The sequence below is a fragment of the Erpetoichthys calabaricus genome, chromosome 7 (genome assembly GCF_900747795.2).
Source record: "Erpetoichthys calabaricus chromosome 7, fErpCal1.3, whole genome shotgun sequence".
Classification (NCBI taxonomy): domain Eukaryota; kingdom Metazoa; phylum Chordata; class Cladistia; order Polypteriformes; family Polypteridae; genus Erpetoichthys; species Erpetoichthys calabaricus.
Window position 1 is genome coordinate 168,705,512 of NC_041400.2, and position 25,000 is coordinate 168,730,511.

The 25,000-nt window shown below is 37.3% G+C and overlaps 2 protein-coding genes across 2 annotated transcripts in view; one reads left to right on the forward strand and one right to left on the reverse strand.

Annotated features, from left to right (window-relative positions):
- iqgap2 (IQ motif containing GTPase activating protein 2) overlaps nt 1-25,000 on the forward strand; it is a 234,051-nt gene that overhangs the window by 126,469 nt on the left and 82,582 nt on the right. Inside the window, exons 9-16 of the mRNA XM_028805697.2 lie at nt 2,421-2,508; nt 4,955-5,118; nt 5,890-5,977; nt 8,138-8,301; nt 10,072-10,232; nt 12,261-12,385; nt 12,466-12,629; nt 22,913-23,003. Coding sequence (XP_028661530.2) covers nt 2,421-2,508; nt 4,955-5,118; nt 5,890-5,977; nt 8,138-8,301; nt 10,072-10,232; nt 12,261-12,385; nt 12,466-12,629; nt 22,913-23,003 — 1,045 coding nt within the window. The remainder of the gene's footprint in view (nt 1-2,420; nt 2,509-4,954; nt 5,119-5,889; nt 5,978-8,137; nt 8,302-10,071; nt 10,233-12,260; nt 12,386-12,465; nt 12,630-22,912; nt 23,004-25,000) is intronic.
- On the reverse strand, nt 17,712-20,898 carry f2rl2 (coagulation factor II (thrombin) receptor-like 2). Its single transcript, XM_028805698.2, has 2 exons — nt 20,792-20,898; nt 17,712-19,444 (listed from the first exon to the last, which is right to left on the reverse strand). Exons 1-2 carry the CDS (start codon nt 20,856-20,858, stop codon nt 18,429-18,431), a joined length of 1,083 nt encoding a protein of 360 aa, XP_028661531.1. The 5' UTR covers nt 20,859-20,898; the 3' UTR covers nt 17,712-18,428.

The window sequence follows — 25,000 nt, forward strand, 5'->3', positions numbered from 1 at the left end:
GTGGGACCCAGGTACACCCATCTACTGTCCAGAGAAGTCTGGCCAGAAGTTGGCTTTATGGAACAGTTGCAGCCAAAAAGCTATACTTCCGACGTGAATACAAGGCCAAGTGACTCAAGTATGCACGAAAACATAGGAACTGGAGTGCAAAAAAATGGCAGCAGGTGCTCTGGACTGATGAGTCAACATTTGAAATATTTGGCTGTAGCAGAAGGCAGTTTGTTCGTCGAAGGGCAGGAGAGCGGTACAATGAGTGTCTGCAGGCAACAGTGAAGCATGGTGGAGGTTCCTTGAACGTTTGGGGCTGCATTTCTGCAAATGTAGTTGGAGATTTGGTCAAGATTAATGGTGTTCTCAATGCTGAGAAATACAGGCAGATACTTATCCATCATGCAATACCATCAGGTAGGCGTATGATTGGCCCCCAAATTTATTCTGCAGCAGGACAATGACCCCAAGCATACAGCCAAAGTCATTAAGGACTATCTTCAGCGTAAAGAAGAACAAGAAGTCCTGGAAGTGATGGTATGGCCCCCACAGAGCCCTGATCTCAACATCATCGAGTGTGTCTGGGATTACATGAAGAGACAAAAGGATGTGAGGAAGCCTACATCCACAGAAGATCTGTGGTTAGTTCTCCAAGATGTTTGGAAACAACCTACCAGCCGAGTTCCTTCAAAAACTGTGTGCAAGTGTACCTAGAAGAATTGATGCTGTTTTGAAGGCAAAGGGTGGTCACACCAAATATTGATTTGATTTAGATTTCTCTTTTGTTCATTCACTGCATTTTGTTGATTGATGAAAATAAATGATTAACACTTCCATTTTTTGAAAGCATGCTTTGTTTACAGCATTTTTTCACACCTGCCTAAAAGTTTTGCGCAGTACTGTATATAAATATATATGTATGTGTGTGTGTGTGTGTGTGTGTGTGTGTGTATATATTATATATGGAAGTGAAGGTCTGTAATATGGCTTGCATATTAGCAGCTGGAGATCCACATAGGGAGAAAAAAAAAATGAATCTCGTATCATAAAGTAGTTTTTATTCCTGAGCTTTCAGCCCCTACCAGGAGCCTTCATCAGAGGATAATGCTTAGACTTACAAGAATCAAAGGCAATGTCAATCAAAGGGGGGGGGGGTACAGGTTGTAACATTTTATTTATTATGAACATGTTCTACTTAAGTTTGCATATGCTGGGTTTATGTCCAAATGTCTGTTAATGGCGTTTTTTTTGTCTGATAGCCAAGATTCAGCCAGTTCTCTGGCACTTTTAGTACTGGCCTTACATCTTACTTGTATATTTTCCCAGTTAAACGTATGTCCTCGCAGTTAGGAGACCTGGGTTCGCATCCTGGGTCCCCCCTGCGTGGAGTTTGCATGTTCTCCCTATGTCCGTGTGGGTTTCCTGCGGGTGCTCCGGTTTCCTCCCACAGTCCAAAGACATGCAGGTTAGGTGCATTGGCGATCCTAAATTGTCCCTCGTGTGTGCTTGGTGTGTGTATGTGCCCTGCGGTGGGACGGTGCCCTGCCCAGGAGTTTGTTCCTGCCTTGCGCCCTGTGTTGGCTGAGATTGGCTCCCGCAGACCCCTGTGACCCTGTGTTAGGATATAGCGGATTGGATAATGGAGATATATAATGCATGTGTGTGTAGATAATATAAATATATATGGATAGATAGATATGTATAAAAACCTGTACAAATACAAGATAAAAGATGCTTTTATGGCCTATATGTACATAAGAAAGTACAGTCCTTTCTTGCATTCTGTTGAGGAACCACACTCCTCTTAATATAATGTCTCCCAAAAAACCAGTAGTTAAGGCATTGATACCAACTCCATTAGCAACTTCAAACTTACTGGGCCGATCAGCTTCCAGCATCTTTTTTTCTTTTTGGAAGCCTTAGTACTGTAAGTAGAGCTCTCATTGGCAACCCCAGGTGCTTTAGCACTTTGGAACCCCAAATTTCACTTAAGTGATCAGTCCAATAGCCATCAGGGTTCCACAGAACGTTAAAGAACTGCTTACTGCTCACTCAATAGCTTCCAGCTAGTTGACTGCCCTCCCTGGTGTCCTTCACACCATTTTCAAGACATTAGCATTGCCTGGTGACATTTGCTTTTGGCTCTGGTATAATAGTGAATTACCTCATTGCCTGAGAATGTATTGTTTTGTGCTATTCTAATAGCTGAATCTGCTGGTTGTAATTAAGGTTGCAACCTCTCATACTGTTACAAAGTACAAAATGAAATTGCTTAATATGATAGTGATAACTAATTGATGGTCTCTAATGAACTTATTAGAAGCATAACTGCTTTTTTTAGAAACATTTTTGTCTTAATGCTACTTTTAACGTATGCATGCTGATATTGAATTTATATTGTGATACCAACTTTTTTATCTTTTTGTCTGTAGAATTTTACAGTTTCTTCAGATGAGAGAGATGTATATGAAGAACTTCTTACACAGTCAGAAATTCAAACTACACTAAACTCTGTCAATAGTAAGTTTGATTTGTATTGATAAGATAACCTGACATTAGTTAGATTAATTTACAGAATGTCAAAAATGATAATGAAAATGTCTGTCTTTTCTATTGATATATTCTTTCTATACTGAATATTTGCCTATCCTCAAACCTGCCAAAAAATACTAGGCTGCTGTACATGACTAGTAAATATGTAAAATATGCAAATTTGTTTTCTAAGGAAACTGAAAATGAATATTATTTATATTAAAAAAAATCAAATTAAATCTGCCAGTTAATACACATTTATCACTGAGCTATGGGGCAGAAAACCGTACCATGCAAACGTGTGAAGAATGTACAAACTGCTTAAGAATGCTGTAAGGCAACACAATCTTATTTAGAATATTTTTATTTTAACCACAGAAAGGGGTGAACTTTCTAAAGATATTAATTAGTGGAAAGATTAAGTATTTGCCTGGTATTTTTTTACAGTCGACACAAAGCAAGATTTATCAAGGGTAGGACTGCTCTCCTTTCAAAATTGTTTAATTAATTGGAAAACATTTCAGTTTTGAATTCTTGAACTCAATCCTTCATTGATGTGGTAATATCAACAAAGTGCTATCAACATTTCATAATATAAAAATTGTTTAATTTATATTTTTAAGTGTGTTATTTTGTACTGCTTTAAATTTGTCCTTTTAAATTTAACAACTATTGTCGAAATTTATAACTCTGTAAACACTGGGTTCTACTGTGTTGTTTTTTTTTTGTTTTTTTTTTTAACCACCCTTCCGTAACTACAGTGATCCCTCGCTATATCGCGCTTCGCCTTTCGTGGCTTCACTCTATCGCGGATTTTATATGTAAGCATATTTAAATATATATTGCAGATTTTTTGCTGTTTCGCGGATTTCTGCGGACAGTGGGTCTTTTAATTTCTGGTACATGCTTCCTCAGTTGGTTTGCCCAGTTGATTTCATACAAGGGACGCTATTGGCAGATGGCTGAGAAGCTACCCAACTTACTTTTCTCTCTCTCTCTCTTGCGCTGACTTTCTCTGATCCTGATGTAGGGGGATTTGCACACTTAGACGATAGGGACGCTAGTCTAAAAATGCTAAAAGATTATCTTCACGTTGCTACCTTCTGTGCAGCTGCTTCCTGAAGCGACATGCTGCACGGTGCTTCGCACACTTAAAAGCTCGAAGGGCACGTATTGATTTTTGATGTTTGTTTTTCTCTCTTTCTCTCTCTCTTTGTCTGCTCCTGACGGAGGTGGTGTGAGCTGCCGCCTTCAACAGCTTTGTGCCGTGGTGCTTCGCATACTTAAAAGCAAACAGCCCTATTGATTTGTTTGCTTTCCTCTCTATCTTTCTGACAGTCTTTGCTCCTGACGCGCACTCCTTTGAAGAGGAAGATATGTTTGCATTCTTTTAATTGTGAGACGGAACTGTCATCTCTGTCTTGTCATGGAACACAGTTTAAACTTTTGAAAAAGGGACAAATGTTTGTTTGCAGTGTTTGAATAACGTTCCTGTCTCTCTACAACCTCCTGTGTTTCTGCGCAAATCTGTGACCCAAGCATGACAATATAAAAATAACCATATAAACATATGGTTTCTACTTCGCGGATTTTCTTATTTCGCGGGTGGCTCTGGAACGCAACCCCTGCGATGGAGGAGGGATTACTGTATACTATAAACTCTCTTGCGCTGACTTTCTCTGATCCTGACGTTGGGGGATTGAGCAGGGGGGCTGTTCGCACACCTAGACAATACGGACGCTCGTCTAAAAATGCTGAAAGATTATCTTCACGTTGCTATCTTTTGTGCAGCTGCTTCCTGAAGCGGTGCTTCGCATACTTAAAAGCACGAAGGGCACGTATTGATTTTTTTATCTGTCTCTCTCTCTCTCTCTCTCTCTCTCTCTCTCTCTCTCTCTCTCTCTCTCTTTCTCTCTCTCTCTGCTCCTGGTGGAGGGGGTGTGAGCTGCCACCTTCAACAGCTTTGTGCCGCGGTGCTTCACATACTTAAAAGCCAAACAGCCCTATTGATTTGTTTGCTCCTTTGAAGAGTAAGATATGTTTGCATTCTTTTAATTGTGAGACGGAACTGTCATCTCTGTCTTGTCATGGAACACAGTTTAAACTTTTGAAAAAGGGACAAATGTTTGTTTGCAGTGTTTGAATAACGTTCCTGTCTCTCTACAACCTCCTGTGTTTCTGCGCAAATCTGTGACCCAAGCATGACAATATAAAAATAACCATATAAACATATGGTTTCTACTTCGCGGATTTTCTTATTTCGCAGGTGGCTCTGGAACGCAACCCCCGCGATGGAGGAGGGATTACTGTATTTGAAAAACAAAGCAATATAAATGCATTCAGTACTTGCATGTACATTCTTATAGATGGTCATTAGTCACTTTTGTGTAATTTTTATTATTTAGAGTTTAAAAGGGAACATATTTTTTTTTAGTGTTCATAGCAGTGGAGTTTGTGAATAATGCTGTCAATAGACATGATGAAGCTGCCCTTATTGAAGGCCTAAAGATTCCTGCACTGGACCTTATGGAGATACAGGATTGTAACTCTGCATGGTACTTGGAACAATTTTCCTCATACAAAGATTTGAAACAGCAGGTACATCTATAATTTATTTTTGTTGGTATTTGTATCCTATTAAATATGGCCCTTCCAACCTTTGTTGGAAAACATTAAATCACTCTGAAGCATGATTATTTTTTTCATTCAAAGAAATTATTTTTATGTCAAATCACACATTTAAAATTATCACCATATCTACAAAAGGTAAGAGTATTACAACCTAAACCATATCCTGTGCAAATTAAATATATTCCTGTCAATTAAAACAAATAGTGTCATCAAAAAACTGATTGGTTCATATTTTAAATATGTGATTCTGGGACAGTGGCATATATTGCAATAGACCCCCTTTTTTTTCCATGTTTGCCCACTTTTTGAATTTTGATGGACAAAAACATTATAGGTCATGTAGTAAATACAACTTGATTTTCAAGTTCAACAGGACTGTCAGCACTGAATTTAAATTTAATGAAAGGTAATTTTCCATGTTTAATATGTAGCTATTGTAACAATGTACATTGCAGTGACTCTGTGAACACTGTAAATAGCCAGATTGTGATTCAGTAGCACTCAGACTGTGGCACAAAATGGGTAGTTTTGTTTACTTTCATGTTCATGGCCACTTTATTAAGTCACAAATAGAATGAAGTAAATGTTGAAAATTTATATTTTAAAATACTTGGGCCTAATAATGAAGAAAGAATCAAACGAATGTTGAAAATTTATATTATAAAATACTTGGGACTAATAATGAAGAAAGATATATGGACATTACATTTTATTCCTCATAACCTTTTGTGCTTACAGGATGCAAACGCTTCTCATCACCTTGATAAGGATGAGATGCAGAAAATTATTACCACTTGCAATGACATTGTGGAAGCACATAAACGTAGTAAGTTGAATCTATATTTTAGCTGTTGGTGGTAAAAAAAAAAAAAAACAATGCCATTAAGCACAACATAGCATGTCAGCTAACTTATTACAGTTTTTCTATAGAAATGAGATTAGGTTTAAAGGTGTACAGTGCTGTAATTATTGGTTATTTTTGTAAAATCAGCCCTTAGAGACCTGCATTTTTTCCTGTTAATTTATTTGTATGAAAATAACTACCAGCAAACTGATAATAGTTTTAATAAATGTACATTGGTATCCAAAAAGTTTCCTTCCATAGTTCCTGTATGAGTGCATAGTCTAGATGTAGTTTTATGGTAAATATAATCTTTAAAAATGTTATTAAATGAACATATATTAATATAGTAAAAAATAGTTTTGATTCAAGTTCCAGAGAGTGAAAGAAGAGCTTTTTTTTTTTTTTTTTAATGGCCTGTGTTGTTTTTCTTATGATGAAGACTGGGCTCAAAGCACCTGTAAAGTTGGTTTCTCTTTACTTTATTTATTTCTAATTTCTTAACCCTAATAAAAAATCTAAGGTGCCAAATATTTTTCAGGCTTCAAACTGCAAGAACTTGCACTTTTATATGGTTTGCATTATTGTTGCCTGCATTAGGTATGGGAATGAAAATGCTCACAGCGCAATGTTTACGGAGAAGATGTCAAAACTACACAGGCAATGTTGTGTTTGGGGGGTTGGGGGGGATAATGCAGGCATGTATTTGATGTCTGTTATTTATGCCACAGAAGTGGAATGTGTGTTAGCGGTGGACATTTTGAAAAACCTAATTTGATATATGAGAAATACTGAAATCCTTCACAATTTTAAAGATATTTTAAGTGTTTTTAAAAAGGAAAGCATGCATTCTACAGTCCAAGGTTTGTGTTACAGTTGTAGGAGGTTTTTTTTTCTGAAAGCAAGAAAAACAGCAACTATAAAAGGGAAACAAACAGAAAACCATACACTATACATTAAACAGATCCAAACTGATGAGAAAGAAAAGCCTTTAGTGACCCTTTAAACATTTGCACAGATAACTGCATGCACCGGAAACTCCTGGAAAATCCTCTGGGAAAGTGTCAAGGCAAGACTTGAAAAATGCCAGTGCTTGTGAGAATCCAATGTGATGTCACAGGAAGACGGTAAAAAGTTTCAGTAATTAAAATAACAAGAAATAAGAGCCTTAAGATGGAAGAACCCTGGCTAGATGCCTAGAAGTCCAAAAGCACACAGTGAAAAGCAGAAAGAATAAATAAAATACACCAATCATGTATACAGTATTCCTCTGCTCTGACACATGCTGTTATTAGCAAGGTTTGGACTAATGGCACCCCTTGTCCAGCTCTTATTATGAATGATTTTTCATTTTTTGCAGTCCAGCCCTGGTTACTATTTGAAACAGAAGGGATTGCTATAGCTTTGTTATGGCCACATCCTATTATAAGCACTGGAGTCTCTGTTATACAGAGAAACTTATGGGCAGGTTAAACAGTGAGCTGAAAGAGGAAAGCAATGAGTTAGAGTGTAAGGCTCATTGGTTTCTTGGGTGCACATAAGCTGATCCTTTTGGTTGACCATTGGTGCAAAGTTCTGTCCTTCATTGTTAATTATCTATGGTCCTTTGTTAGAGCTTGGATGTCCAGCTGGTGCTTCCAAGAGAGGTTCTTGCAATGTTACATGTTCTGGTATAGATCATCTTATCAGGTAAGGTGTGACGTCTTCATTCCAAAGAAAGGCCTACTGAAAAAGAAGCTGATATTAAGAGTGTCTGGCAGCAGCTGCTAAGAAGCCAGGACTTATGTTCCAGCCTAGCAAAATGGATAATGGCATTCCGTCCTGCAAACGTGGAGATCAAATGCTGCACATCTGTTGCACAGAGCAACTATCTGTGATCAATAAAAAGTACTTTTAGATAAACATTTGCAGTGATCTTCATTCTTGAATGTTTTATTGCATACTAGATTATATACCATATTTAACTTGGGTGGTAACAGAAATAGATAATATACTAATCTATTACATAATCTATTCTATCATTTTTTTTTATTATAATGATGATACAGTATGAGATTTTCAAAAATTGCTGTATGTAAACATTAGTATTAGTATTAAAGTACTTTTTGATTTTTATATTTTTGAATTTTAAATGTATTTAAACAGAATTAGAAGCTGTCACAAGAATAAATGTAGCAATTCATAATGGAGATGCTTCTCAAACAGTAACAGAGCTGATGAATCCCGATGCCCAGCTACCTGTCATTTATGAGTCTGTAGCTGACTTGTATCAATCAGAACTTTTCAATCTGCAGAAACAGAGCCCAGAGGTAAGTCTCCATTGTACATACTCCAGAGCATTGTTCTCCTATGTCACCCTTTCAGAGAAAGTATAGGGCAGTGATTAACTGCTTTAGCGCCTTAAGACGTGTATCCATTGAAACTACAATTCGTTTACATTTTGTACTCATCGTAAAGGGAAACAGTTTGGTAAAAAATCAGAAAATACTCCGACCCCTTTCTCCACTTTAAATTCCGAGAATGTTTGCTTCGGTCATACAAAAGTCGAGTTCTTTTTTTCGTTTAACGTACTCTGACATACTCTTTTTAACTCCAAATCATTGTTTTATTACCAGAACCACTTGTACTTGCCTTATAACTTAAATGTAGCCTGGGTGCGTTCAACAACGATTTGGCACTCCACCCTACTTCTAGAACAAATAAAAGAACTCTGCTATACTCGTCACAAGCTAGCCAAATTGATTCGTGGAAAATTCATAAAGGAATATGTAAACGGAAATCACTCTGAGCGTAGGAGTGTGACACTGCGGGTTTGCTGCACGCTCCCATCGTCCTCCTGGGAGCCCTAAACCCGACACTATCGGTAATGTCACCGAGATGAGCTGACAAATGAGGACAATTCTCTAATGAAGCCAGGGGATAGTGCAAAAGTGCCAAAGTTCTTTTATTACTCAAAAATCAAAACAGTGTTGAAACAAAAAGTGCAGTGCGTCATAGTTTCAAAAAATAATCCATTAAAACAGGTGAAAGGTGGAGGTTAAAATCCAATAGAAAAAAAAATCTTTTAAAAACAACGTGGTTAAAACAATGGCTAGAAGCAGTCTCTTAAAATCCAAAGCACAGTGCCTTCTTCTTTCTACCTGGCGGCTCCCCTGCTTCTCCCATCGGGCTTCGCAACAGGGGAGTCGCCCTACCTGCAGGTGCAGCTGCCTTCCACACTGGTCTGGTAGCCCTCCGATCCCTGGCTATGTCGGGCTTCATCCGGACCAAGACTTGGGTTCTTTCCCCAGCGGCCAGGGCGCTCACGCTGGGGCTAAACCAGCCCAAAGCCTCCACCTCTGCCTTTCAACGGCCAGTCGTTTTCAATACCGGTCACTCCAGCTCCGTGATCACTCAGCTGGAGCGACTGCTTTCTTCAGCCCCACCAAGTGTCGGCCAAACACTCCTCAGCAGGGGCTCACCTCTCAGCTGCCTGCCTTTGCTCCATCAAGCCTTCTCACTCGCTCTCACACCGGCTATCCTTTCCCTGCTTCCTGCCGCCTTCTTTCCTGCAACCTCCGTCTCTTTCTTTTCTTTTTCTCCCCCTTACTAGCCGCCTCACGCTTCTATATATCACGGTGACATGGATCAGCTGTGGCAATCGGCAGCTCCCGGGAACAATTACGGATGCGGATGACTCCTCACCTGTGCACTTAAGCGAGGTTTGCCCGCATCACGAATTCCCCGGGAACCGATCCACCACACACACCACGCCCCCTCGCTAAGCCACGAGTGCGGCAATTATTTAAAAAAGTGGCCTTATTAACTTGAGCTGTTTAACCGCTACACCACAAGGAGCCCTCTTATCTTCCAGGAAAGAAGGAAGTGCATACATATAATATAAAGAAGAACTCGGGATTTAAAAAAAAAAAAAAAGTTTTATTTTAACAGGCCGGTTAATCCGTTGGCCGCTTAATGCGAGGCCGGTTAAGGGGGATTCTACTGTATTTGGCTTTATATTATTTTACAAGTAATATCATTGATAGTAAAATATTTTTAAATAAGTTATTCAAAACATTCACCGTCTGTTTTTTTCATAGGAGGAGCTTGCACATGAAGAGCTAACTGTAGCTGTTGAAATGCTCTCAGCAGTAGCTGTTCTTAATCAGATTTTAGACAATAAGGATTCTCGCAGGGCTATGGAACAATTGAGCGAACCATCTATGGGATTCAATAATGTTGATGAAGACCATCTCCAGAGGTAAATGCGTGTTCATGTGGTGGTCCTTTTACTTAGTGTTAACAAAACTTTGTGAACTTTTGCTTAACCTGTTTGGATGAATCATTAGTTATAAAAATGTAGTCTGATCCTCAGCCTGTGTTATAATAATAGCAAACACAGTCTTCTTCAACTAATAACATATAAAAAATTTACTATTTCTTGTTAATACGGAGTACATCATTTAAACCTTCAATAGTTGTAAAACATGTATGAAACTCAAGGCTAGTGACTTCTTCAAAAGTTAATTGGAGTTTTTGCATTCGATAAGATGAGGTCAAAGGGGTGGAGTATAGGTGCTCTGACCCCTAAGTCTGCTCTTTGCAAGCAAGATCTATTCAAGTGAACCATGTCCTGATCAAAAAAACATTAGATGACCTTGGAAGAAAAAAATTGTAGAGGTACATAAGGCTGAAAAAGTCCTGTTTGTTCCTCAGCTCACAAAAATGCACTGCACACCAACACATCATTCCAACTATAAAGCATGGTGAAAGGAGCATCATGGTTTGCAGCTTTTTTGCTATCATAGAGGAAACACTGAATTCAAAATTCTATTAGGAAATATTACAGGAGTATCAGGGTAGCAAAGAGGCCATGACCCAAACAACAACAGAACGGCTTAAAGAAATTCCATGTTTTGGAATGGCCAAACCAATTGAGATGCTGTGGCATGACCTGAAGAGGCCTATTCACGCAAGTCATTTTTTTTTTTTTTTTTTTTTAACTTTATTTCACCTTATACAATTTTTTGTATTGGGAATTTGTTAATTTTCGCATACCCTTTGGGGTCAGAGTGCAGGGTCAGCCATTGTACAGGAGAAATTAAGGGTTAAGGGTCTTGCTCAAGGACCCAGCAGAGTAGGATCTCTTTTTGGCAGTGATGGGGATTTGAACCGGCAACCTTCTGGATACCAGCACAGATCCTTAGCCTCAGAGCCACCACTCCGGCCCAAAGAATGTAATTGGTTGTATAAGGAAGAATGGTCTAAAATTTTACCTAACCATTGTACAAGTCTCATGAAGAGGTATAGGAAACATTTGGAGGAGGTTCTGGAGGTTCATGAATACAGGGGTTCCCATACTTTTTCTAGTCTGGTCTGTGAATGTTTAAGTAATGTGTTCAGTGTTGACAATTGCTTATGTGTTATTAGTTTAAGTGGATTATGTTGGCAATTTTGTGACCTAATTTTTATGATTAAATAATTCATGGTATCATTTTTGGTACACTATTGTCATCTTATTTGTACTTATTGTTTCCTCTTCAGTTGTTATCATTAGTTTTTTTTTTTTTAACTAAACGAAGAAAACTGATTATTGTAAAAAAAACTTGTTTTGACTGGAACTTAGATATTTTTTGCGAAATGCTTTAGTTGTAGCAAAATGTATTATGTACTGTAAGTAAGGGAATGTTTAGTATGCTATTCAGAAATAACAAAATACATTTTTAATGTGAACAGGCCGTTTATAACTTCTGTACAACTAAAGTTTCCAGTACTATATTTGTAATTTCAAGGTCTGCAGTGTTTTATTTTTAGCCTTACTGGTAGATATTTCCTTTCTTGTATTTATAATTTCATGCATTTTCTAACATCCAGAAATACTTGCATATCCCCATTAAATAACTTGCTTTTAAATAATGGGAAGCTTTAAGTTCACTTATTGATTTAAAGCATCATGCCTGTTCTCGTGTCTCTTTTCTTTATGCTATTAGTAATTTATTAAATTTCTTTTTTATTACCCTGCCTAAATATCTTTACAAACAGATTTAATAATCTTATTTTTTAACAGATTGTAATATGATACATAATTTATGCTCATCTAGCTTCTTAAATGATGCAGTTACTTTTCAATCATTCAACACTGTCAGGGAATGTTTCCATTAATATCACTGTTTGCATTCGCATTTTGTATGGTATACTATGAAGGATTTTTTTTATTATTATATAAAGATTGTGTTTGTGGTATGATTTGTCTAAAATATAGTCTTACAATTTTTTTTTTTTATTTTAGATATGCTGATCTACTGATTTTACTGAAGACTGAAGCAGCTTTTCAGGGACAAGACTTTCTGACTTGGAATGATGTGCAAAAATGCATTGATGATGTTAACAATCGGGTCCAGGAAGAACAGGAAAGTAAGTTTGTATAGCATCCATGTTAAAACTGTTCTGCTGTGGTATTGAGCACTTTCTGACAAATACATTTGCCCCTTTAGGAATAATAGCAATTGGTCTCATCAATGATGCTCTTAGTGAAAATGACCCTAAGAAGACTTTGGAAGCATTACTTCTACCTACGGCCAAATTACAGGGAGTGAAACCAACCACAGCCAGGCACTACCAGTCTCTACTGCAACAAACTAAAGTTAGAAAATGCAAGGTAATTAGTTTGCAGTTAAAAAAAAAATCTACATACAACTACCATTAATCAGTAAACTGTGTACTGTTAAACAACACAAAGCCTTAGAAAGTACTTCTTTCCAGATTATTACAAAAGTGCAGAGAATGGATTTTATATATTACCCAAATTATGTAAGAATTTTTAACTATAGTTTTGTTTTTGTAACCAGTGATTAAACAGTGGTACTGTATGTTGTAAAGTGTCCATTTATATGAATACTTTTTCTAACAAATCAGTGAAAATTACATGTGTAATGATATAATGGAGATTTGTGTTATCCTTTGATAGTTTTATTTATTTATTTTTTGCAGTCACAGTTTATATACTGTACATTAAACCTGCATGTACAAGTTCAGAAAGCATTCAAACCCCTTCACTTTTTTCACATTTTGTTATTTTGAAGCATTTTGATAAAATCGTTTAAATTTATTTTTTCTCACACATCAAACAACACACGATACCCCAGAGTGATGAAGCAAAAACCGGGTTTAAAATGTTTTGCAAATTTATTAAAAATAAAAAGCTGAAATATTTCATTGACACAAGTAATCGGACTGTTTGTTATGAAGTCTGGCTCTGGTGCATCCCATTCCATTCATCATCTCTGAAATGTTTCTGTACCTTGTCTGGAGTCCTCCTGTGGTCAGTTTGGTAGATTGCACGTGATAAGAAGGGTACACACCTGTCTATATACAATCCCACAGTTGGCAATGTGTATCAGAGCAAAAGCCAAGCTATGAGGTCAAAATAATTGCCTATAGAGCTCATGTTGAGGCACAGATCTAGGGAAGGCTACAAAAAAATTCTGAATGGTTTCCAATAGCACTGTTGCCTTCATAATTCTTAAATAAAAAAAATTTTAACAACTACAACTCATATTGGAGCTAGCCTTGTGGCCAAACTGAGCAATTGTGGGGGAAGGGCCATAGTTAGAGAGTTGACTAAGAACCCAGTAGTGATGGGAGAAACTTCAAAAGCTAAAATGATCTGGGCTTTATGACAGAGTGGTAGAAGACTGTAAAAGACACACATGGAAGCTTGCTTAGAGTTTGCTAAAAGACACCAAAGGACTCTTGCTCATCACCCATGCAATACTATTCCAATGGTGAAGCATGGTTATGGCAGCTTTGTGTTGTGGGGTTGTTTTTCAACAGCAGACACTTTGAGAACAGACAGCATTGAGGGAAATTTGAGCTGAGCAATGTACAGAGATATTCCTAATGAAAACCTGTTCCGGAGTGCTCTGAACCTCAGATTGGGATGAATGTTCACCTTCCAACAGCACAGTGACCCTACATACAAAGCAAATTCAACATTGGAGTGGTTTGGGGACAACTCTTGGAATGCCTTTGATTTGCCCAGCCAGAGATCTTACTTCAACCCAATTGAACATCTCCATTAACCTATATCCACTGTTTCCCAGGTGTCCAGTGCTCAAATAACCCTTCATATTTGCTCTTTTTTTAGATTTTCCCCAGTGCCACAAATGTGTAGATCTTTACATGTAATGCATAGCATAACATGCCTTTAGGCTATATCATGTGTGCCAAAATCAGTATTTGAAACTGAGACATGTGCTTTAGTTTGTTAAATGAGATCTGGTTTTTAACAGCAATGAATAGGATCTTTGTGTTCATTCCAGATGAGCAAATTAACAAATTAAAGGTGTTTGTCTTGTTTGAGAATCTAAATTTTAGTATGGCTCGCACTATGAAAAGTCTAAACCGCCTGTATGTGCCAAAAAAACATTTATAACTATAAATCTAGTGGTTACATTATGAATTAAGTCTTGTGAATCTCCATCCATCCATCCATTTTCCAACCCGCTGAATCCAAACAGGGTCACGGGGGGGTCTGCTGAAGCCAATCCCAGCCAACACAGGGCACAAGGCAGGGAACCAATCCCAGGCAGGGTGCCAACCCACCGCAGTCTTGTGAACCTTTCTTCAAAAATGATTTTGAATCGTAACCAATTTAATTTAATAAATGTAACTTTTCAGTCTGTAGCCATGAATATTCAACCACCACTGCTTTTAGAAAACTAATTTCAGTGGTAAATAAGTTTGGTAGCACTCCTTAACCAAAAATGTATTCAGTTTACAGCAATGCAATTGAGTGATGCCATTGACGAACTGCTTATCAAAAGCATTTTTGCACCCTACCATTTGTTGTTAAAGCTGAGCTTCTCTGGTTTTCCAGTCACATCCATTATGCATTAATGATCATTTCCTGGACTAATACATTTAGCACTAGTGCTCCTAAGTTAGCTTGCCTTTAGTCAGGGTTTAAAAAATGTATGGAATATTAAAAAAATATAACTGTCCACATTGTTAATGTGCACACCCTTAACCTTATGTGTTTTAATGTTATTGTATGACTTGATTTTAGAGATGAGCTTGTTGTTAAATTCACAGCATGATTTTTAAACTTTTGGCCTATTTATAAAAAGCTGAGGAGTAGCTTGGTGGGGCAAAAATAAGTGCAGCTACTTCACAATTCTAAAGACTTGGGCTCATACTCTGACATAACCCTTCTCTTTGTGTCTGAGCATTTTCCTGTGTCTTCTTGGACTTTGTGTGAGTGTTCTTTACAGCAGCATATCAACTCTAAGAGGTAATTACATTATTCAACAATATTGTTTTTATTTTGCTTGTGTGGGGAACAGCCCGAACACAGACAGGCAGACATCGTTGTAAGTCACCACACACGCTTTATTTACACTATTTACACAAATAACACATAACCCAGTGCCCCAGCACCAATCACCCACAAGTCCAGGCCTTTCCAATGCCTCTCTCTCTCGTCAGGTCCACCTCCACTCCTCTCCTCTGAGCTCCGTCCTCTTCCACCCGACTCCAGCTATCGAATGGAGGGAGGCGGCCCCTTTTAAACCCACCCGGACGTGCTCCAGGTGCCTCCCAATGAGCGACTGCCGGCACTCACTGGTGTGGCGGAAGTGCCGGCTGTGCATCCGGAAACATTCCGGGTGTCCCTGGTCTTATTCCCCCCAGCACGTCCGGGTATGGCGGAAGTGCTGAGGGCCAGGGCTCCTGAGGCATCTGGGCGCCCCCTAGCGGTGACTATGGGCCCCTATAGGGTTGAGCTTCTAAGCTCTGTTCCCGTGGTCCCCAAAGCCACCAGGGCGGTCGCCCCCTCGTGGTCTGGAGGGAGGCGTAAGCCCTCCTCCGGTCCTTCTGGGCGTCCCGGCTGGGTAACACCCCCCGCCGCTTACCACACATGTTTCTGTGGAACTTGGGTTGAAATTTAATTCCCATTTCTGTCAGAGGGGAGTTTGCACTTTCTGTAGTTATCTAAGATGGTTTTCTTATACAGTACCTCTTAAAAATGCAGATTAGGGTAACTGGCAATTCAAAATTGGCCTGGCATTGTTATGCTGAATTGTACTTCTTCCAAAATGTGCTCTGGCTCTCTCTGACCCTTATTTTTGAAAAATTTAAATTTAGAAAATAAATGAATATACAAATTGGAGTTTTGGGTGAATTATTCCTTTACAGAAAAAATGGCTAGGAATCTCAAAGGAAACTGTGTATAAAGTTGAAACTGCATGTAATGTGCTAAAAGCTTACAGGCATTTCTGATACTAGTGTTGAGTGGATGTCGCTGAATTTGCTTTGCCTCAAGTGTTAAAGAATATCTGGAAACTCTGTGGAAAAATTATTGAAGTCAATTGGGAAGGAGAAACTCCACTAGGTTTTGGTGGCTTATAGCTGTGCAGTGGTCTTTTAAATGACCCTACCATGCTAGGGAAGAATCTATCAACTAAGCTGTTCTCCTGTCCATAGAAATGTCATCTTAGATACTGGGATACTTTGAATCATCAGATTAAAAGATTGTTATCAGATTGGATATCCCTAGCCCCAGCACAGATTCTGCTATAGAATGCCCAGGAAGGGTTGGGTGTGAGGTTGGCCTATGTCCTTAGGACTATGACCCTGTCTGAATCTGTCTTTGACTTTATCTCACAGAGGCTTATTTTTCTCTAGACATGCTGCTGACTAGCGTTTTTGTTTTCCTCTCCTCTTTTGACAACTGGTCATAGTTCATCAATTAATGGACCAAGGTATTGTTGGTTTTCATTAATGTTAATCAGTTTCAAACCACTTTTTCCATGTGTCTTTAAACAAATCTGTGAATTTGTGTACTAATTCTATATGTAGTAATTTTTAAAATTTATACTTGCATGTAACCTGAGAGCGTGTCATAGCTCAGTGAAGAGCAGCATACAAAAGTAAACTGAATTGAATTGAAGTGAATGCTAAACCACTTGTGGCAAAAAATGTGACTTGCGCTATGAGGCACTATTGCTAACCACTGTGCCTCCCTGAGAAATAAAATTGTTTCCTGAGCCCCTTAATTTTCTCTGCCTCTCCTGAGCTATGATCATTACGACTTACGCCCACGGGTCCTGTGACTCAAGGGATCAGTGTTATATGCTTGGGGTTGGCTGTTCCTGTCACTAACCGATCTGCACTACATAGCGAGGAACACAACATGATAAATCCAGTAATAAACATATCATACAATAAAAAAACTATGAAGAACAATGAGGTATTTTTATAATGCATATTATCATGTACCCATTAAATTAAAATACTGATTTTTTTTTTATGCATGCTAGGTGCAAATCTCACAGTAGTACCAATTGGGTATTGATATCACATATGTGTATACACCATAAATTGTCTGTGCATTCACAAAGCAAGTTGGGCAGCACTGTAAAATGTGAGGTGGAGTACACTTACATTACACATGTGAAAATTGGGCAGCAGATTTGGCAGTGACATCCCCCTCCAACCTCTAAAAGTATCATGGAGTGCTGGGAGTAAAAATTAATCTTACGTCACTGCTTTGCAAATTTTAGGGAATAATTTGTTAAATTATGCTGAACCCAGCAAATTCTGTTGCTGGATTTTGCCAGTCAACACTGTTTGATTACTATGGCTACTAAGTGTAAAAACTATGCAAATGAATAATTAAGCCAACAACAACCTGACAAATATATGCTGCAGCAACATACAAAGTTTAGGTCAAATACACCTCTACTGAGCATCCATAATTTTAACAGTTAATTCTCAGTTACACATGTCAATTAACTGGCATATTTAAAGCATGTGGCACAGAATTCCTTGAATTAATTAAAGTAGATAGGCAAAGAAAAAGAGAGGAAATAAGGAAAACCTTTAACTGTGTTAGTGAGATAATCTAGATTAAGCTTGTCCTGTACCTGTACTTCTATTTATTCACCAAACACACATCTTGTCATTAAACACACAGGGTTGTACATGAATATTGTGATAGTAATGATTAATCTCCTTAATATTCTGCATTTATACTTTAATCACAGGGTAAGTTTTATTTTGTTGTATCATTATTGGAAAACATGCTTTGCTGGCTAGTCTGTCAAATGTAGTAGATCAGTATAAAGTATTTCTCATGCTTTACCTAAATATTCTGCAAAATATATATTATAATATATAAACTATACATATTTAAGCCTAACAAAGTCTTTAACATTATCACCATTAGATAATATAAAATAAATGTAAAAAAAAATGATCCTGTAAAAATAAATTCTGTAGTACTGCATTTAGTGTCTACTTTACAATAGTTCATCTCTGTAACAGGATATTGTTCTGTCAGTGCAATATTCAGTGCATTCTTGGCAATACATTCCTTTCCAAAGGATAAACCATGTATTCTTTGTCTTACAGGTTCCCTTGTTTCATAATAATATCTTTGTTGTAGTCCGCAGTTACTTTATGTAGTAACACTGGGAGTTGCTCCTTTGAAAAGTGTTCTGTATACATTAGAATGAGAGGATTTGGGCATGAAGTAATAAAGAAAGGGGTCCAGACAGCTGTGAATGCAGCAGAGACATGCAGCAACATTATAAAATACATAGAAGTCCTCATTCTCAGTTTTGTACAGTTGTATATAATGTGAAACAAGAATGATATTACTAGGTGTAAAGCAGATGAGAAAAATTATGAATACTAAAGTCATAGTTTTGACATACTGAAACCATTTTTCATCAGATTTGCTCAGCTCTCGGATAAGTGAAATGTAGCAAAATGTTGTAACACAGAGTGGTATAAAGAATCCCCCAACAGGAAGTAACACAAAGTAGAGTAGCTTTAGCAAATCGCCCTTGTCGTGTGGTAGGACATCATGACATGTTGAGATCTCTAACTGTTTAATAAAATAACTTTGTTTCATATAAAAAATAGGTATCATGGCAGCAAAAAATGTAATCCAGACAAGGAGACAGCTGCAGGTCACACATGCTTTTTTTTTTAAGCTTTTGTAAGTGAAAGGATGAACAATGGCTACATATCGATTTATGCTTATGCACATCAGGTTGAGAATAGAGCAGTATGTATTTCCATAGAAACATGCAGTAACCAGTTTGCACATCCATTCCCCTAAAGTCCAGTTGTTAATATTGAGGTGGTAGTATATCTTAAACGTCAACATGACAAGAAACAAAAGATCTGAAATAGCCAAGCTGACGTAGAGTGTAGCAGTGGAGAATTTCCTGATAGTCGAGAGACACTTCCATAAAACAGCCATGTTTGAAGGAATTCCTATTATTACAAGTATAATGTATACAGCAGGAATTATCTGAGTGCTCAGCTTACTCTTCAAGTACTGCATGGTTTTATTGTTGTGAAGACATAACACATTTTCATCTTGTTTCTTAAAGTTTCTTGAATTGCTTTGAAAAGCACTCTTCTTTCCCTTGAATGTTCTTAAACCTGGAATAGCCTTGTCTTCTGTGAGAGAGAAAAAATTGTAAACACAAAATATACATATTTTAGGTTCCAAGCATCAACTGGATGATAACATACATACAAGACCGCAAGACAAGCACATTAGTGAGTCTTCATGGTTTGTTAATTTTTTTTTATTTTTAAAGTTGGGTTTTTTTTTGTTTTTTTTTGTGTGTAATCATATTTTTCTCAAAAAAAAAAAAAAAACACTTTATTTTCCTCCCGGGCAATGCCGGGTATTTCAGCTATGTTAGCTAGTAACATATATAACAGATTTGGGTTTGTCTTTCACTATTGTTTATGTTTAACAAATTTGACTTACAATTAATCATAGAACCTTCGCAACTACCAATAGGACATCAACCAATGCCATTTTTACATTACTTGAATTGCCTTCTGCTCTCTTTGAAAGCTATTGAACCACTATATGTCTATTTGGACTATGTTTTTAACTACACAAACTGTAAAATACCATTAAAAAGCATGTATTTAATATAGTCAATTAACACATGTAATTGAATTGTTATAACTTTTGTTTTTGAATATGACTCAGTTTTTCAAAGCTAAAAAAACAATGTAATTACTGACCATTTCAAGTAACAAAAAATGAACCTAAAACGCTACATTTTTCAAATTGGTTAATTCAGTCCCGAAACGCACTTGCATTTTACACTATGCCTGTATGTACAGTAGATGTTGTCTAGAAATCCTGAATTAGAATAAGTTACATTTCAGATTTTAAATGCAATGTTACGAAATTAAAATTTTTATTCTTTAACATGAAAAAGAAAAGTGACAAAAATTAAGATTAACAGATTATACACTCTACTTTTTCTTGTAAAATTAGCAACAGATGTCAATATTCTTATCCAAAAATATTAAATATAATCTGGACTTAAATTTTGTGTAACTCAGAAAAAGAAGTAAACTGTACTTTGCTACACCTAGTTTTACAATTTTCAAGATATGTATATCTTTGTTAAGCATATTTATTGACATTAATTATCCTCATCGTCGGTTAAGTTCACTTGATTCAGTATTTTTGCAAAGGATACACTCCCAAGTTGACTTACAAAAATTAATTATACATACAGTATCTTCGATTGTTTAAGTATCATGCAAACAACAGAGTTCTGTAATATTTCCACACCCTGAAGTGTTGATATGTTTCAATTTTCAGTAACTGATTCATGGCCCCTTGTGTGCAAAATAATTTTGTAATTACTGTTTGAAAAGACACAATGCTGTTTCATTTTTTCAAAGAAATACACAATTTGTTTGAGAAAGGCTTCTAATAGTCACTTTACTGTAAACATATTTGCCATTAAATCAATTATTAAATGAACTTACCTTCACAGCACAGTATAAGTTCCAAGAAAAGAAGTATACTCAATAGAAGTAAGAATTTCTTCATCATTCACAAGTATATCTTTTTTTTAAATATCGAGTCAAAAATGCCGAGTACTTTTTGGTTTACGTTGTCTAAATCTTTAAGAGTTTTAAGTAACTTTGTATCCAGCTGGCTGGAGCCTTAAGTCTTGCATAAACTTGTCCTCTTTCATTCCTTGTTTTATGAGTAACAAAGTGACTCACTGCCAGGGGTTGGTCTATCTCTTCCTCCCTCAAACTCCTTCTCCTCCTCCCTCTCAAAGATCCCAGTAAATCGCTTTTAAGTTAACCTTATTGTTCCAAGTTGAATTACTTATATATGTTATTCAACTACTCTACATTTTCTGTAATATTTTGTTTTTAAAATTCAGCTGCTCAGTGGTGTTTGCAAAATTATAACATAAATATTTGAGGCATTGCATTCAGGGGTGAACTTCATTGTTCTGGGCCAAGCTGAACCTCTAGTCTAAAAATAAGATATATGCCTATTGTATACAGTATGCCTTGTTACTTGAGAGTTACATGTGAATATTGGAGTGCTTTTCACAAAGCATCTGGAACTGGTTAGGCTTTTTGCCACTCTGCTTTCATTCTGGATGCTGCAGTACTGATCAGTATTGTTGCTATCAATCTTCAGTGTGTGTTTTTTTATTTTGTGTTTTTTTTTGTTTGATTGCTCGTTGTCATCTGTGCTCAGGCCTAACTGAAGTAATAAGCTTCTTGTGGTGATCTTTTAAATGTTTTCTATCAGTTGTTTACTTTGTATTTTCTGGATAGTCCCCAAAATGTATTTTATGTATATTCATTTTTATACATTTCTTGGAGGTTTAATTAGCGATAATTATCCACTTGATAATTGTAAAGGTATCACATTTAGTGCTTTCAATTTCTTTAGGTAAACATATAAAGACTTATAGTGCCCCCAGTTTCTATATAATACCGATTGGTAGTAACATTACTTATTCTGGTTCCTGTCAGCATGCTAAGAAGCGCAGCAATTAGCAACAAAAATCACTTAACAATACTGTATAATATGTTGATACATTATAAGTAATAATATCTTGCTTTCTTCTCCATTAAATACTGTATCTTACAGGGCTTGACAGCCAGAACGCCCTGTGTCTACTGTATAGTGCAAAGCGTGCGTTTTGCACATTCTTTATTTTCAGTTTTTCATGTAGTAACCTAAGTTTGTCTCCTCACTTCACCACATATCAGTGCAACTCGCACTGGGTGGCACCTCTTGTTGAAAGCAATTGTCCAGTCAGTTGACTCTGGTACTTTCTGTAGCAGATCACATTTATTGTATAGCAGTTAGTATGCTTCATTGTAGACAATAGAAGTAACCAATTAAAGTAAATCTAAGCATTTTATGGCAGTGATGTGTAATATGATAAGAGTTTAACAATGATCATATCAATCACGTAATACACTTTCAAATATATTCTTATAAAATATTTATGGAGAAAATAAAACTTTGTACTTCTCCTCATAGTAGTCATTCTTGCTCTAAAGCAGTTGATTCACTGTACAAATGAGATTGATTATACTTATGAGATTATATTATATGTCAAGAGCAGTAACTTTAATTTCTTGTTGACTCATTCAACACCACTTTTCCTGACCAATATGTTCCATCATACATGCAATTACTGTGATTTGGAAATAGCTGTGGTTTTTTTTGTTTTTTTGCTGCTAATTTTTACGAAGAGCTGTAATTCAAAGATGAAAACTTACACTGTTGTCATTTTGATATGAAAGTAATGGCAGATGAACCCATAAGTGTTTACTTAGTCTGCATTTTGAGATACTAGCTAAAGCATTGAAGTTCAATTCACAAGGCAGCTACTTTGGTCCCTACCAGTGATCATTTGACCACCTTGATCTGTAATCTTTGGAATTTTGCAAATATTCACTGCATTAGAATATTCAAAGATGGTTCTCTTTAGTCCAATACAAGGTTAACAGTAAGAAAATCCATATGTATCCCCTAATATCTGCAGTTTTATTTCCTCTGACATACATCTCTGGCATTAAAATTAACTGTTTTTGTTTTATGTATGCTTTTTTATTTTATTACAGGAACTTGGGGATGAAACAGCTGTGCTTTGGTTAGATGAAATACAAGATGGAATTTATTTAGCTAACAAGAATGAGAATCAAGCCTTGAAATGTAAGCCTAATTCTAATTTCTCTTATTAATAACTTGGTGCAATTATATGCTTATCATATACTTCAAACATAATAAATTAAAAGTTTGAGTTAGTGCTGCTATTATAAACATGAACTAGGTTTCTTTAATTTGCATGATTATGCTTGTTCTGTCATGTGAAGTCATTTGTTTTTGTGAATCTAATATATAGGGGCCTTAAGGACTGTTTCTAGATAGTTTGCATTTTAATGTTTAGTATTCTTTTGAGTGTGTTTAAGTAAAAAAGGCTATAAACTTCATGTTGTATGAAATGACCTATAAGTCTGTCCCCCCACATTTATAATTTAAAGTTGTACCTGTCTTCAGGTATGCTAATAACTAATATTACAGTAATGGAATTTGTGAAATGAGATTTTCTTTGTTCTTGTAAACATGATGTAGAAGCTTTGTCTGGACCCATACTTTTGTGCAGATTCAGGCATGTCTCACAGTTATTATACTTTATTATTTCTGTGTTTATGTAGATCACCTTCCTTTTGATGTTTAGTCCAGAAGAATAACTGTTGCTTGCCTGTTTTATATGAAAGGAAAAAAAGTAAATCTATTACAGCCCGAAAAATGTTGTCCTTTATTTTGGTTAGAACAACTATATCTGCTTGCATTTACAATCATTTTATTTATTATTTTCAAATAAGTATTATAAACAAATATTTTCTTCTTGAGGACATCATTATTGATTTTTTTTTTCCTGTCACTTTGTGAAACATGATAAAACCCCACTGTGAACCTTATATAATTTTATTCGGATAATGGTTAGTTATGTTACCATAGGTTAAGGATGGTGCTATATTGCAATTATAGAGAGTGGCCAGTTTATTAGGTATACCTGTCTAGTGGCATGTTGCATCTCATTTGGCCTTCAGAAAAGCCTAATTTAATCTGGGCATGGATTCTACAAGATGCTGAATGTGTTTAACACAATAATTTCTGCACAGTATAGCATTTGTGATCAAGTGTTTTTGATGCCTATTGGATAGCTGCAAAGTCTTGCTGTGCAAATATTTTCTGTCTCATCAGTGCAGTCCACTGAAGCAATGAAAACTGTTTGAGTGTTAATAATATGTAGCTGTGAAGGAATGAACTTCCTATATATATAGATATATATATATATATATATATATATATAATTATAATATAATATATAGTGGGGAACAGCCCGGACACAGACAGGCAGACACAATGGTTTCACCACACACATGTTTATTAATCTTCATATTTACAGTAGAAGTGCGCATACCCAGTGCCGAAGCACCAATCACCCCTTTAAGTCTTGGCCACAACACAATGCCTTTCACAGTCTCTGGTCCGCCTCCACTCCTCTCCACTAAGCTTCGTCCTCTTCCACCCGACTCTTGCCCCTGACTGGGGGGAGGCGGCCCCTTTTATTCACCCCGGAAGGACTCCAGGTGCATCCTGGGGCTCGTAGCCACGCCCCTGTGTGGCGGAAGCTCCAGCGGTGAAACTGGAAGTCCACTGGGTGTCTCCAAGTCTCTCCCCCCCCCAGTACTTCCCGGTGTGGCGGAAGTACTGAGGTCCAAGGCATCTGGGTGACCATGGGCCCCTACAGGGTTGAGCTTCCAAGCTCTGTACTCGTGGTCCCCAAGGCAACCAGGGAGGACGCCCCCTCGTGTCCTGGAGGAGACACAAGCCCTCCTCCGCTCCTCCTGGGCATCCCGGCTGGGCGGCAAACCCAGCCGGGTGCCACAGTGCCCCAACACCAGCGAAGACCCATTGGTCCGAGCGACACACCCTGTTAGGGCGGTTCAACCCCGAAGTGGGTCCTACTACTTGTCCAGGGTCCATTCCGGTACCCTGGAACTCTTTTTCGGCACCCTCTCCGAGGCCGTCGCGCCCCTCTGTTCTGCGCCGTTCGTGCCTCCGCTGGTCATGAGGCTGCCCTATCGCCAGCAAGATGTCGTCCTACCAGACGGTCCGTCCGATGAGTCGGCTTCCCACGA

Bases quoted from the DNA above. Each gene is read 5' to 3' on its own strand.
- f2rl2 (XM_028805698.2), bottom strand. From the start codon at position 20,858: ATGATGAAGAAATTCTTACTTCTATTGAGTATACTTCTTTTCTTGGAA. The intron at 19,445-20,791 runs GTAAGTTCATTT...TCTCTCTCACAG, and splicing joins ACTTATACTGTGCTGTGAAG to AAGACAAGGCTATTCCAGGT.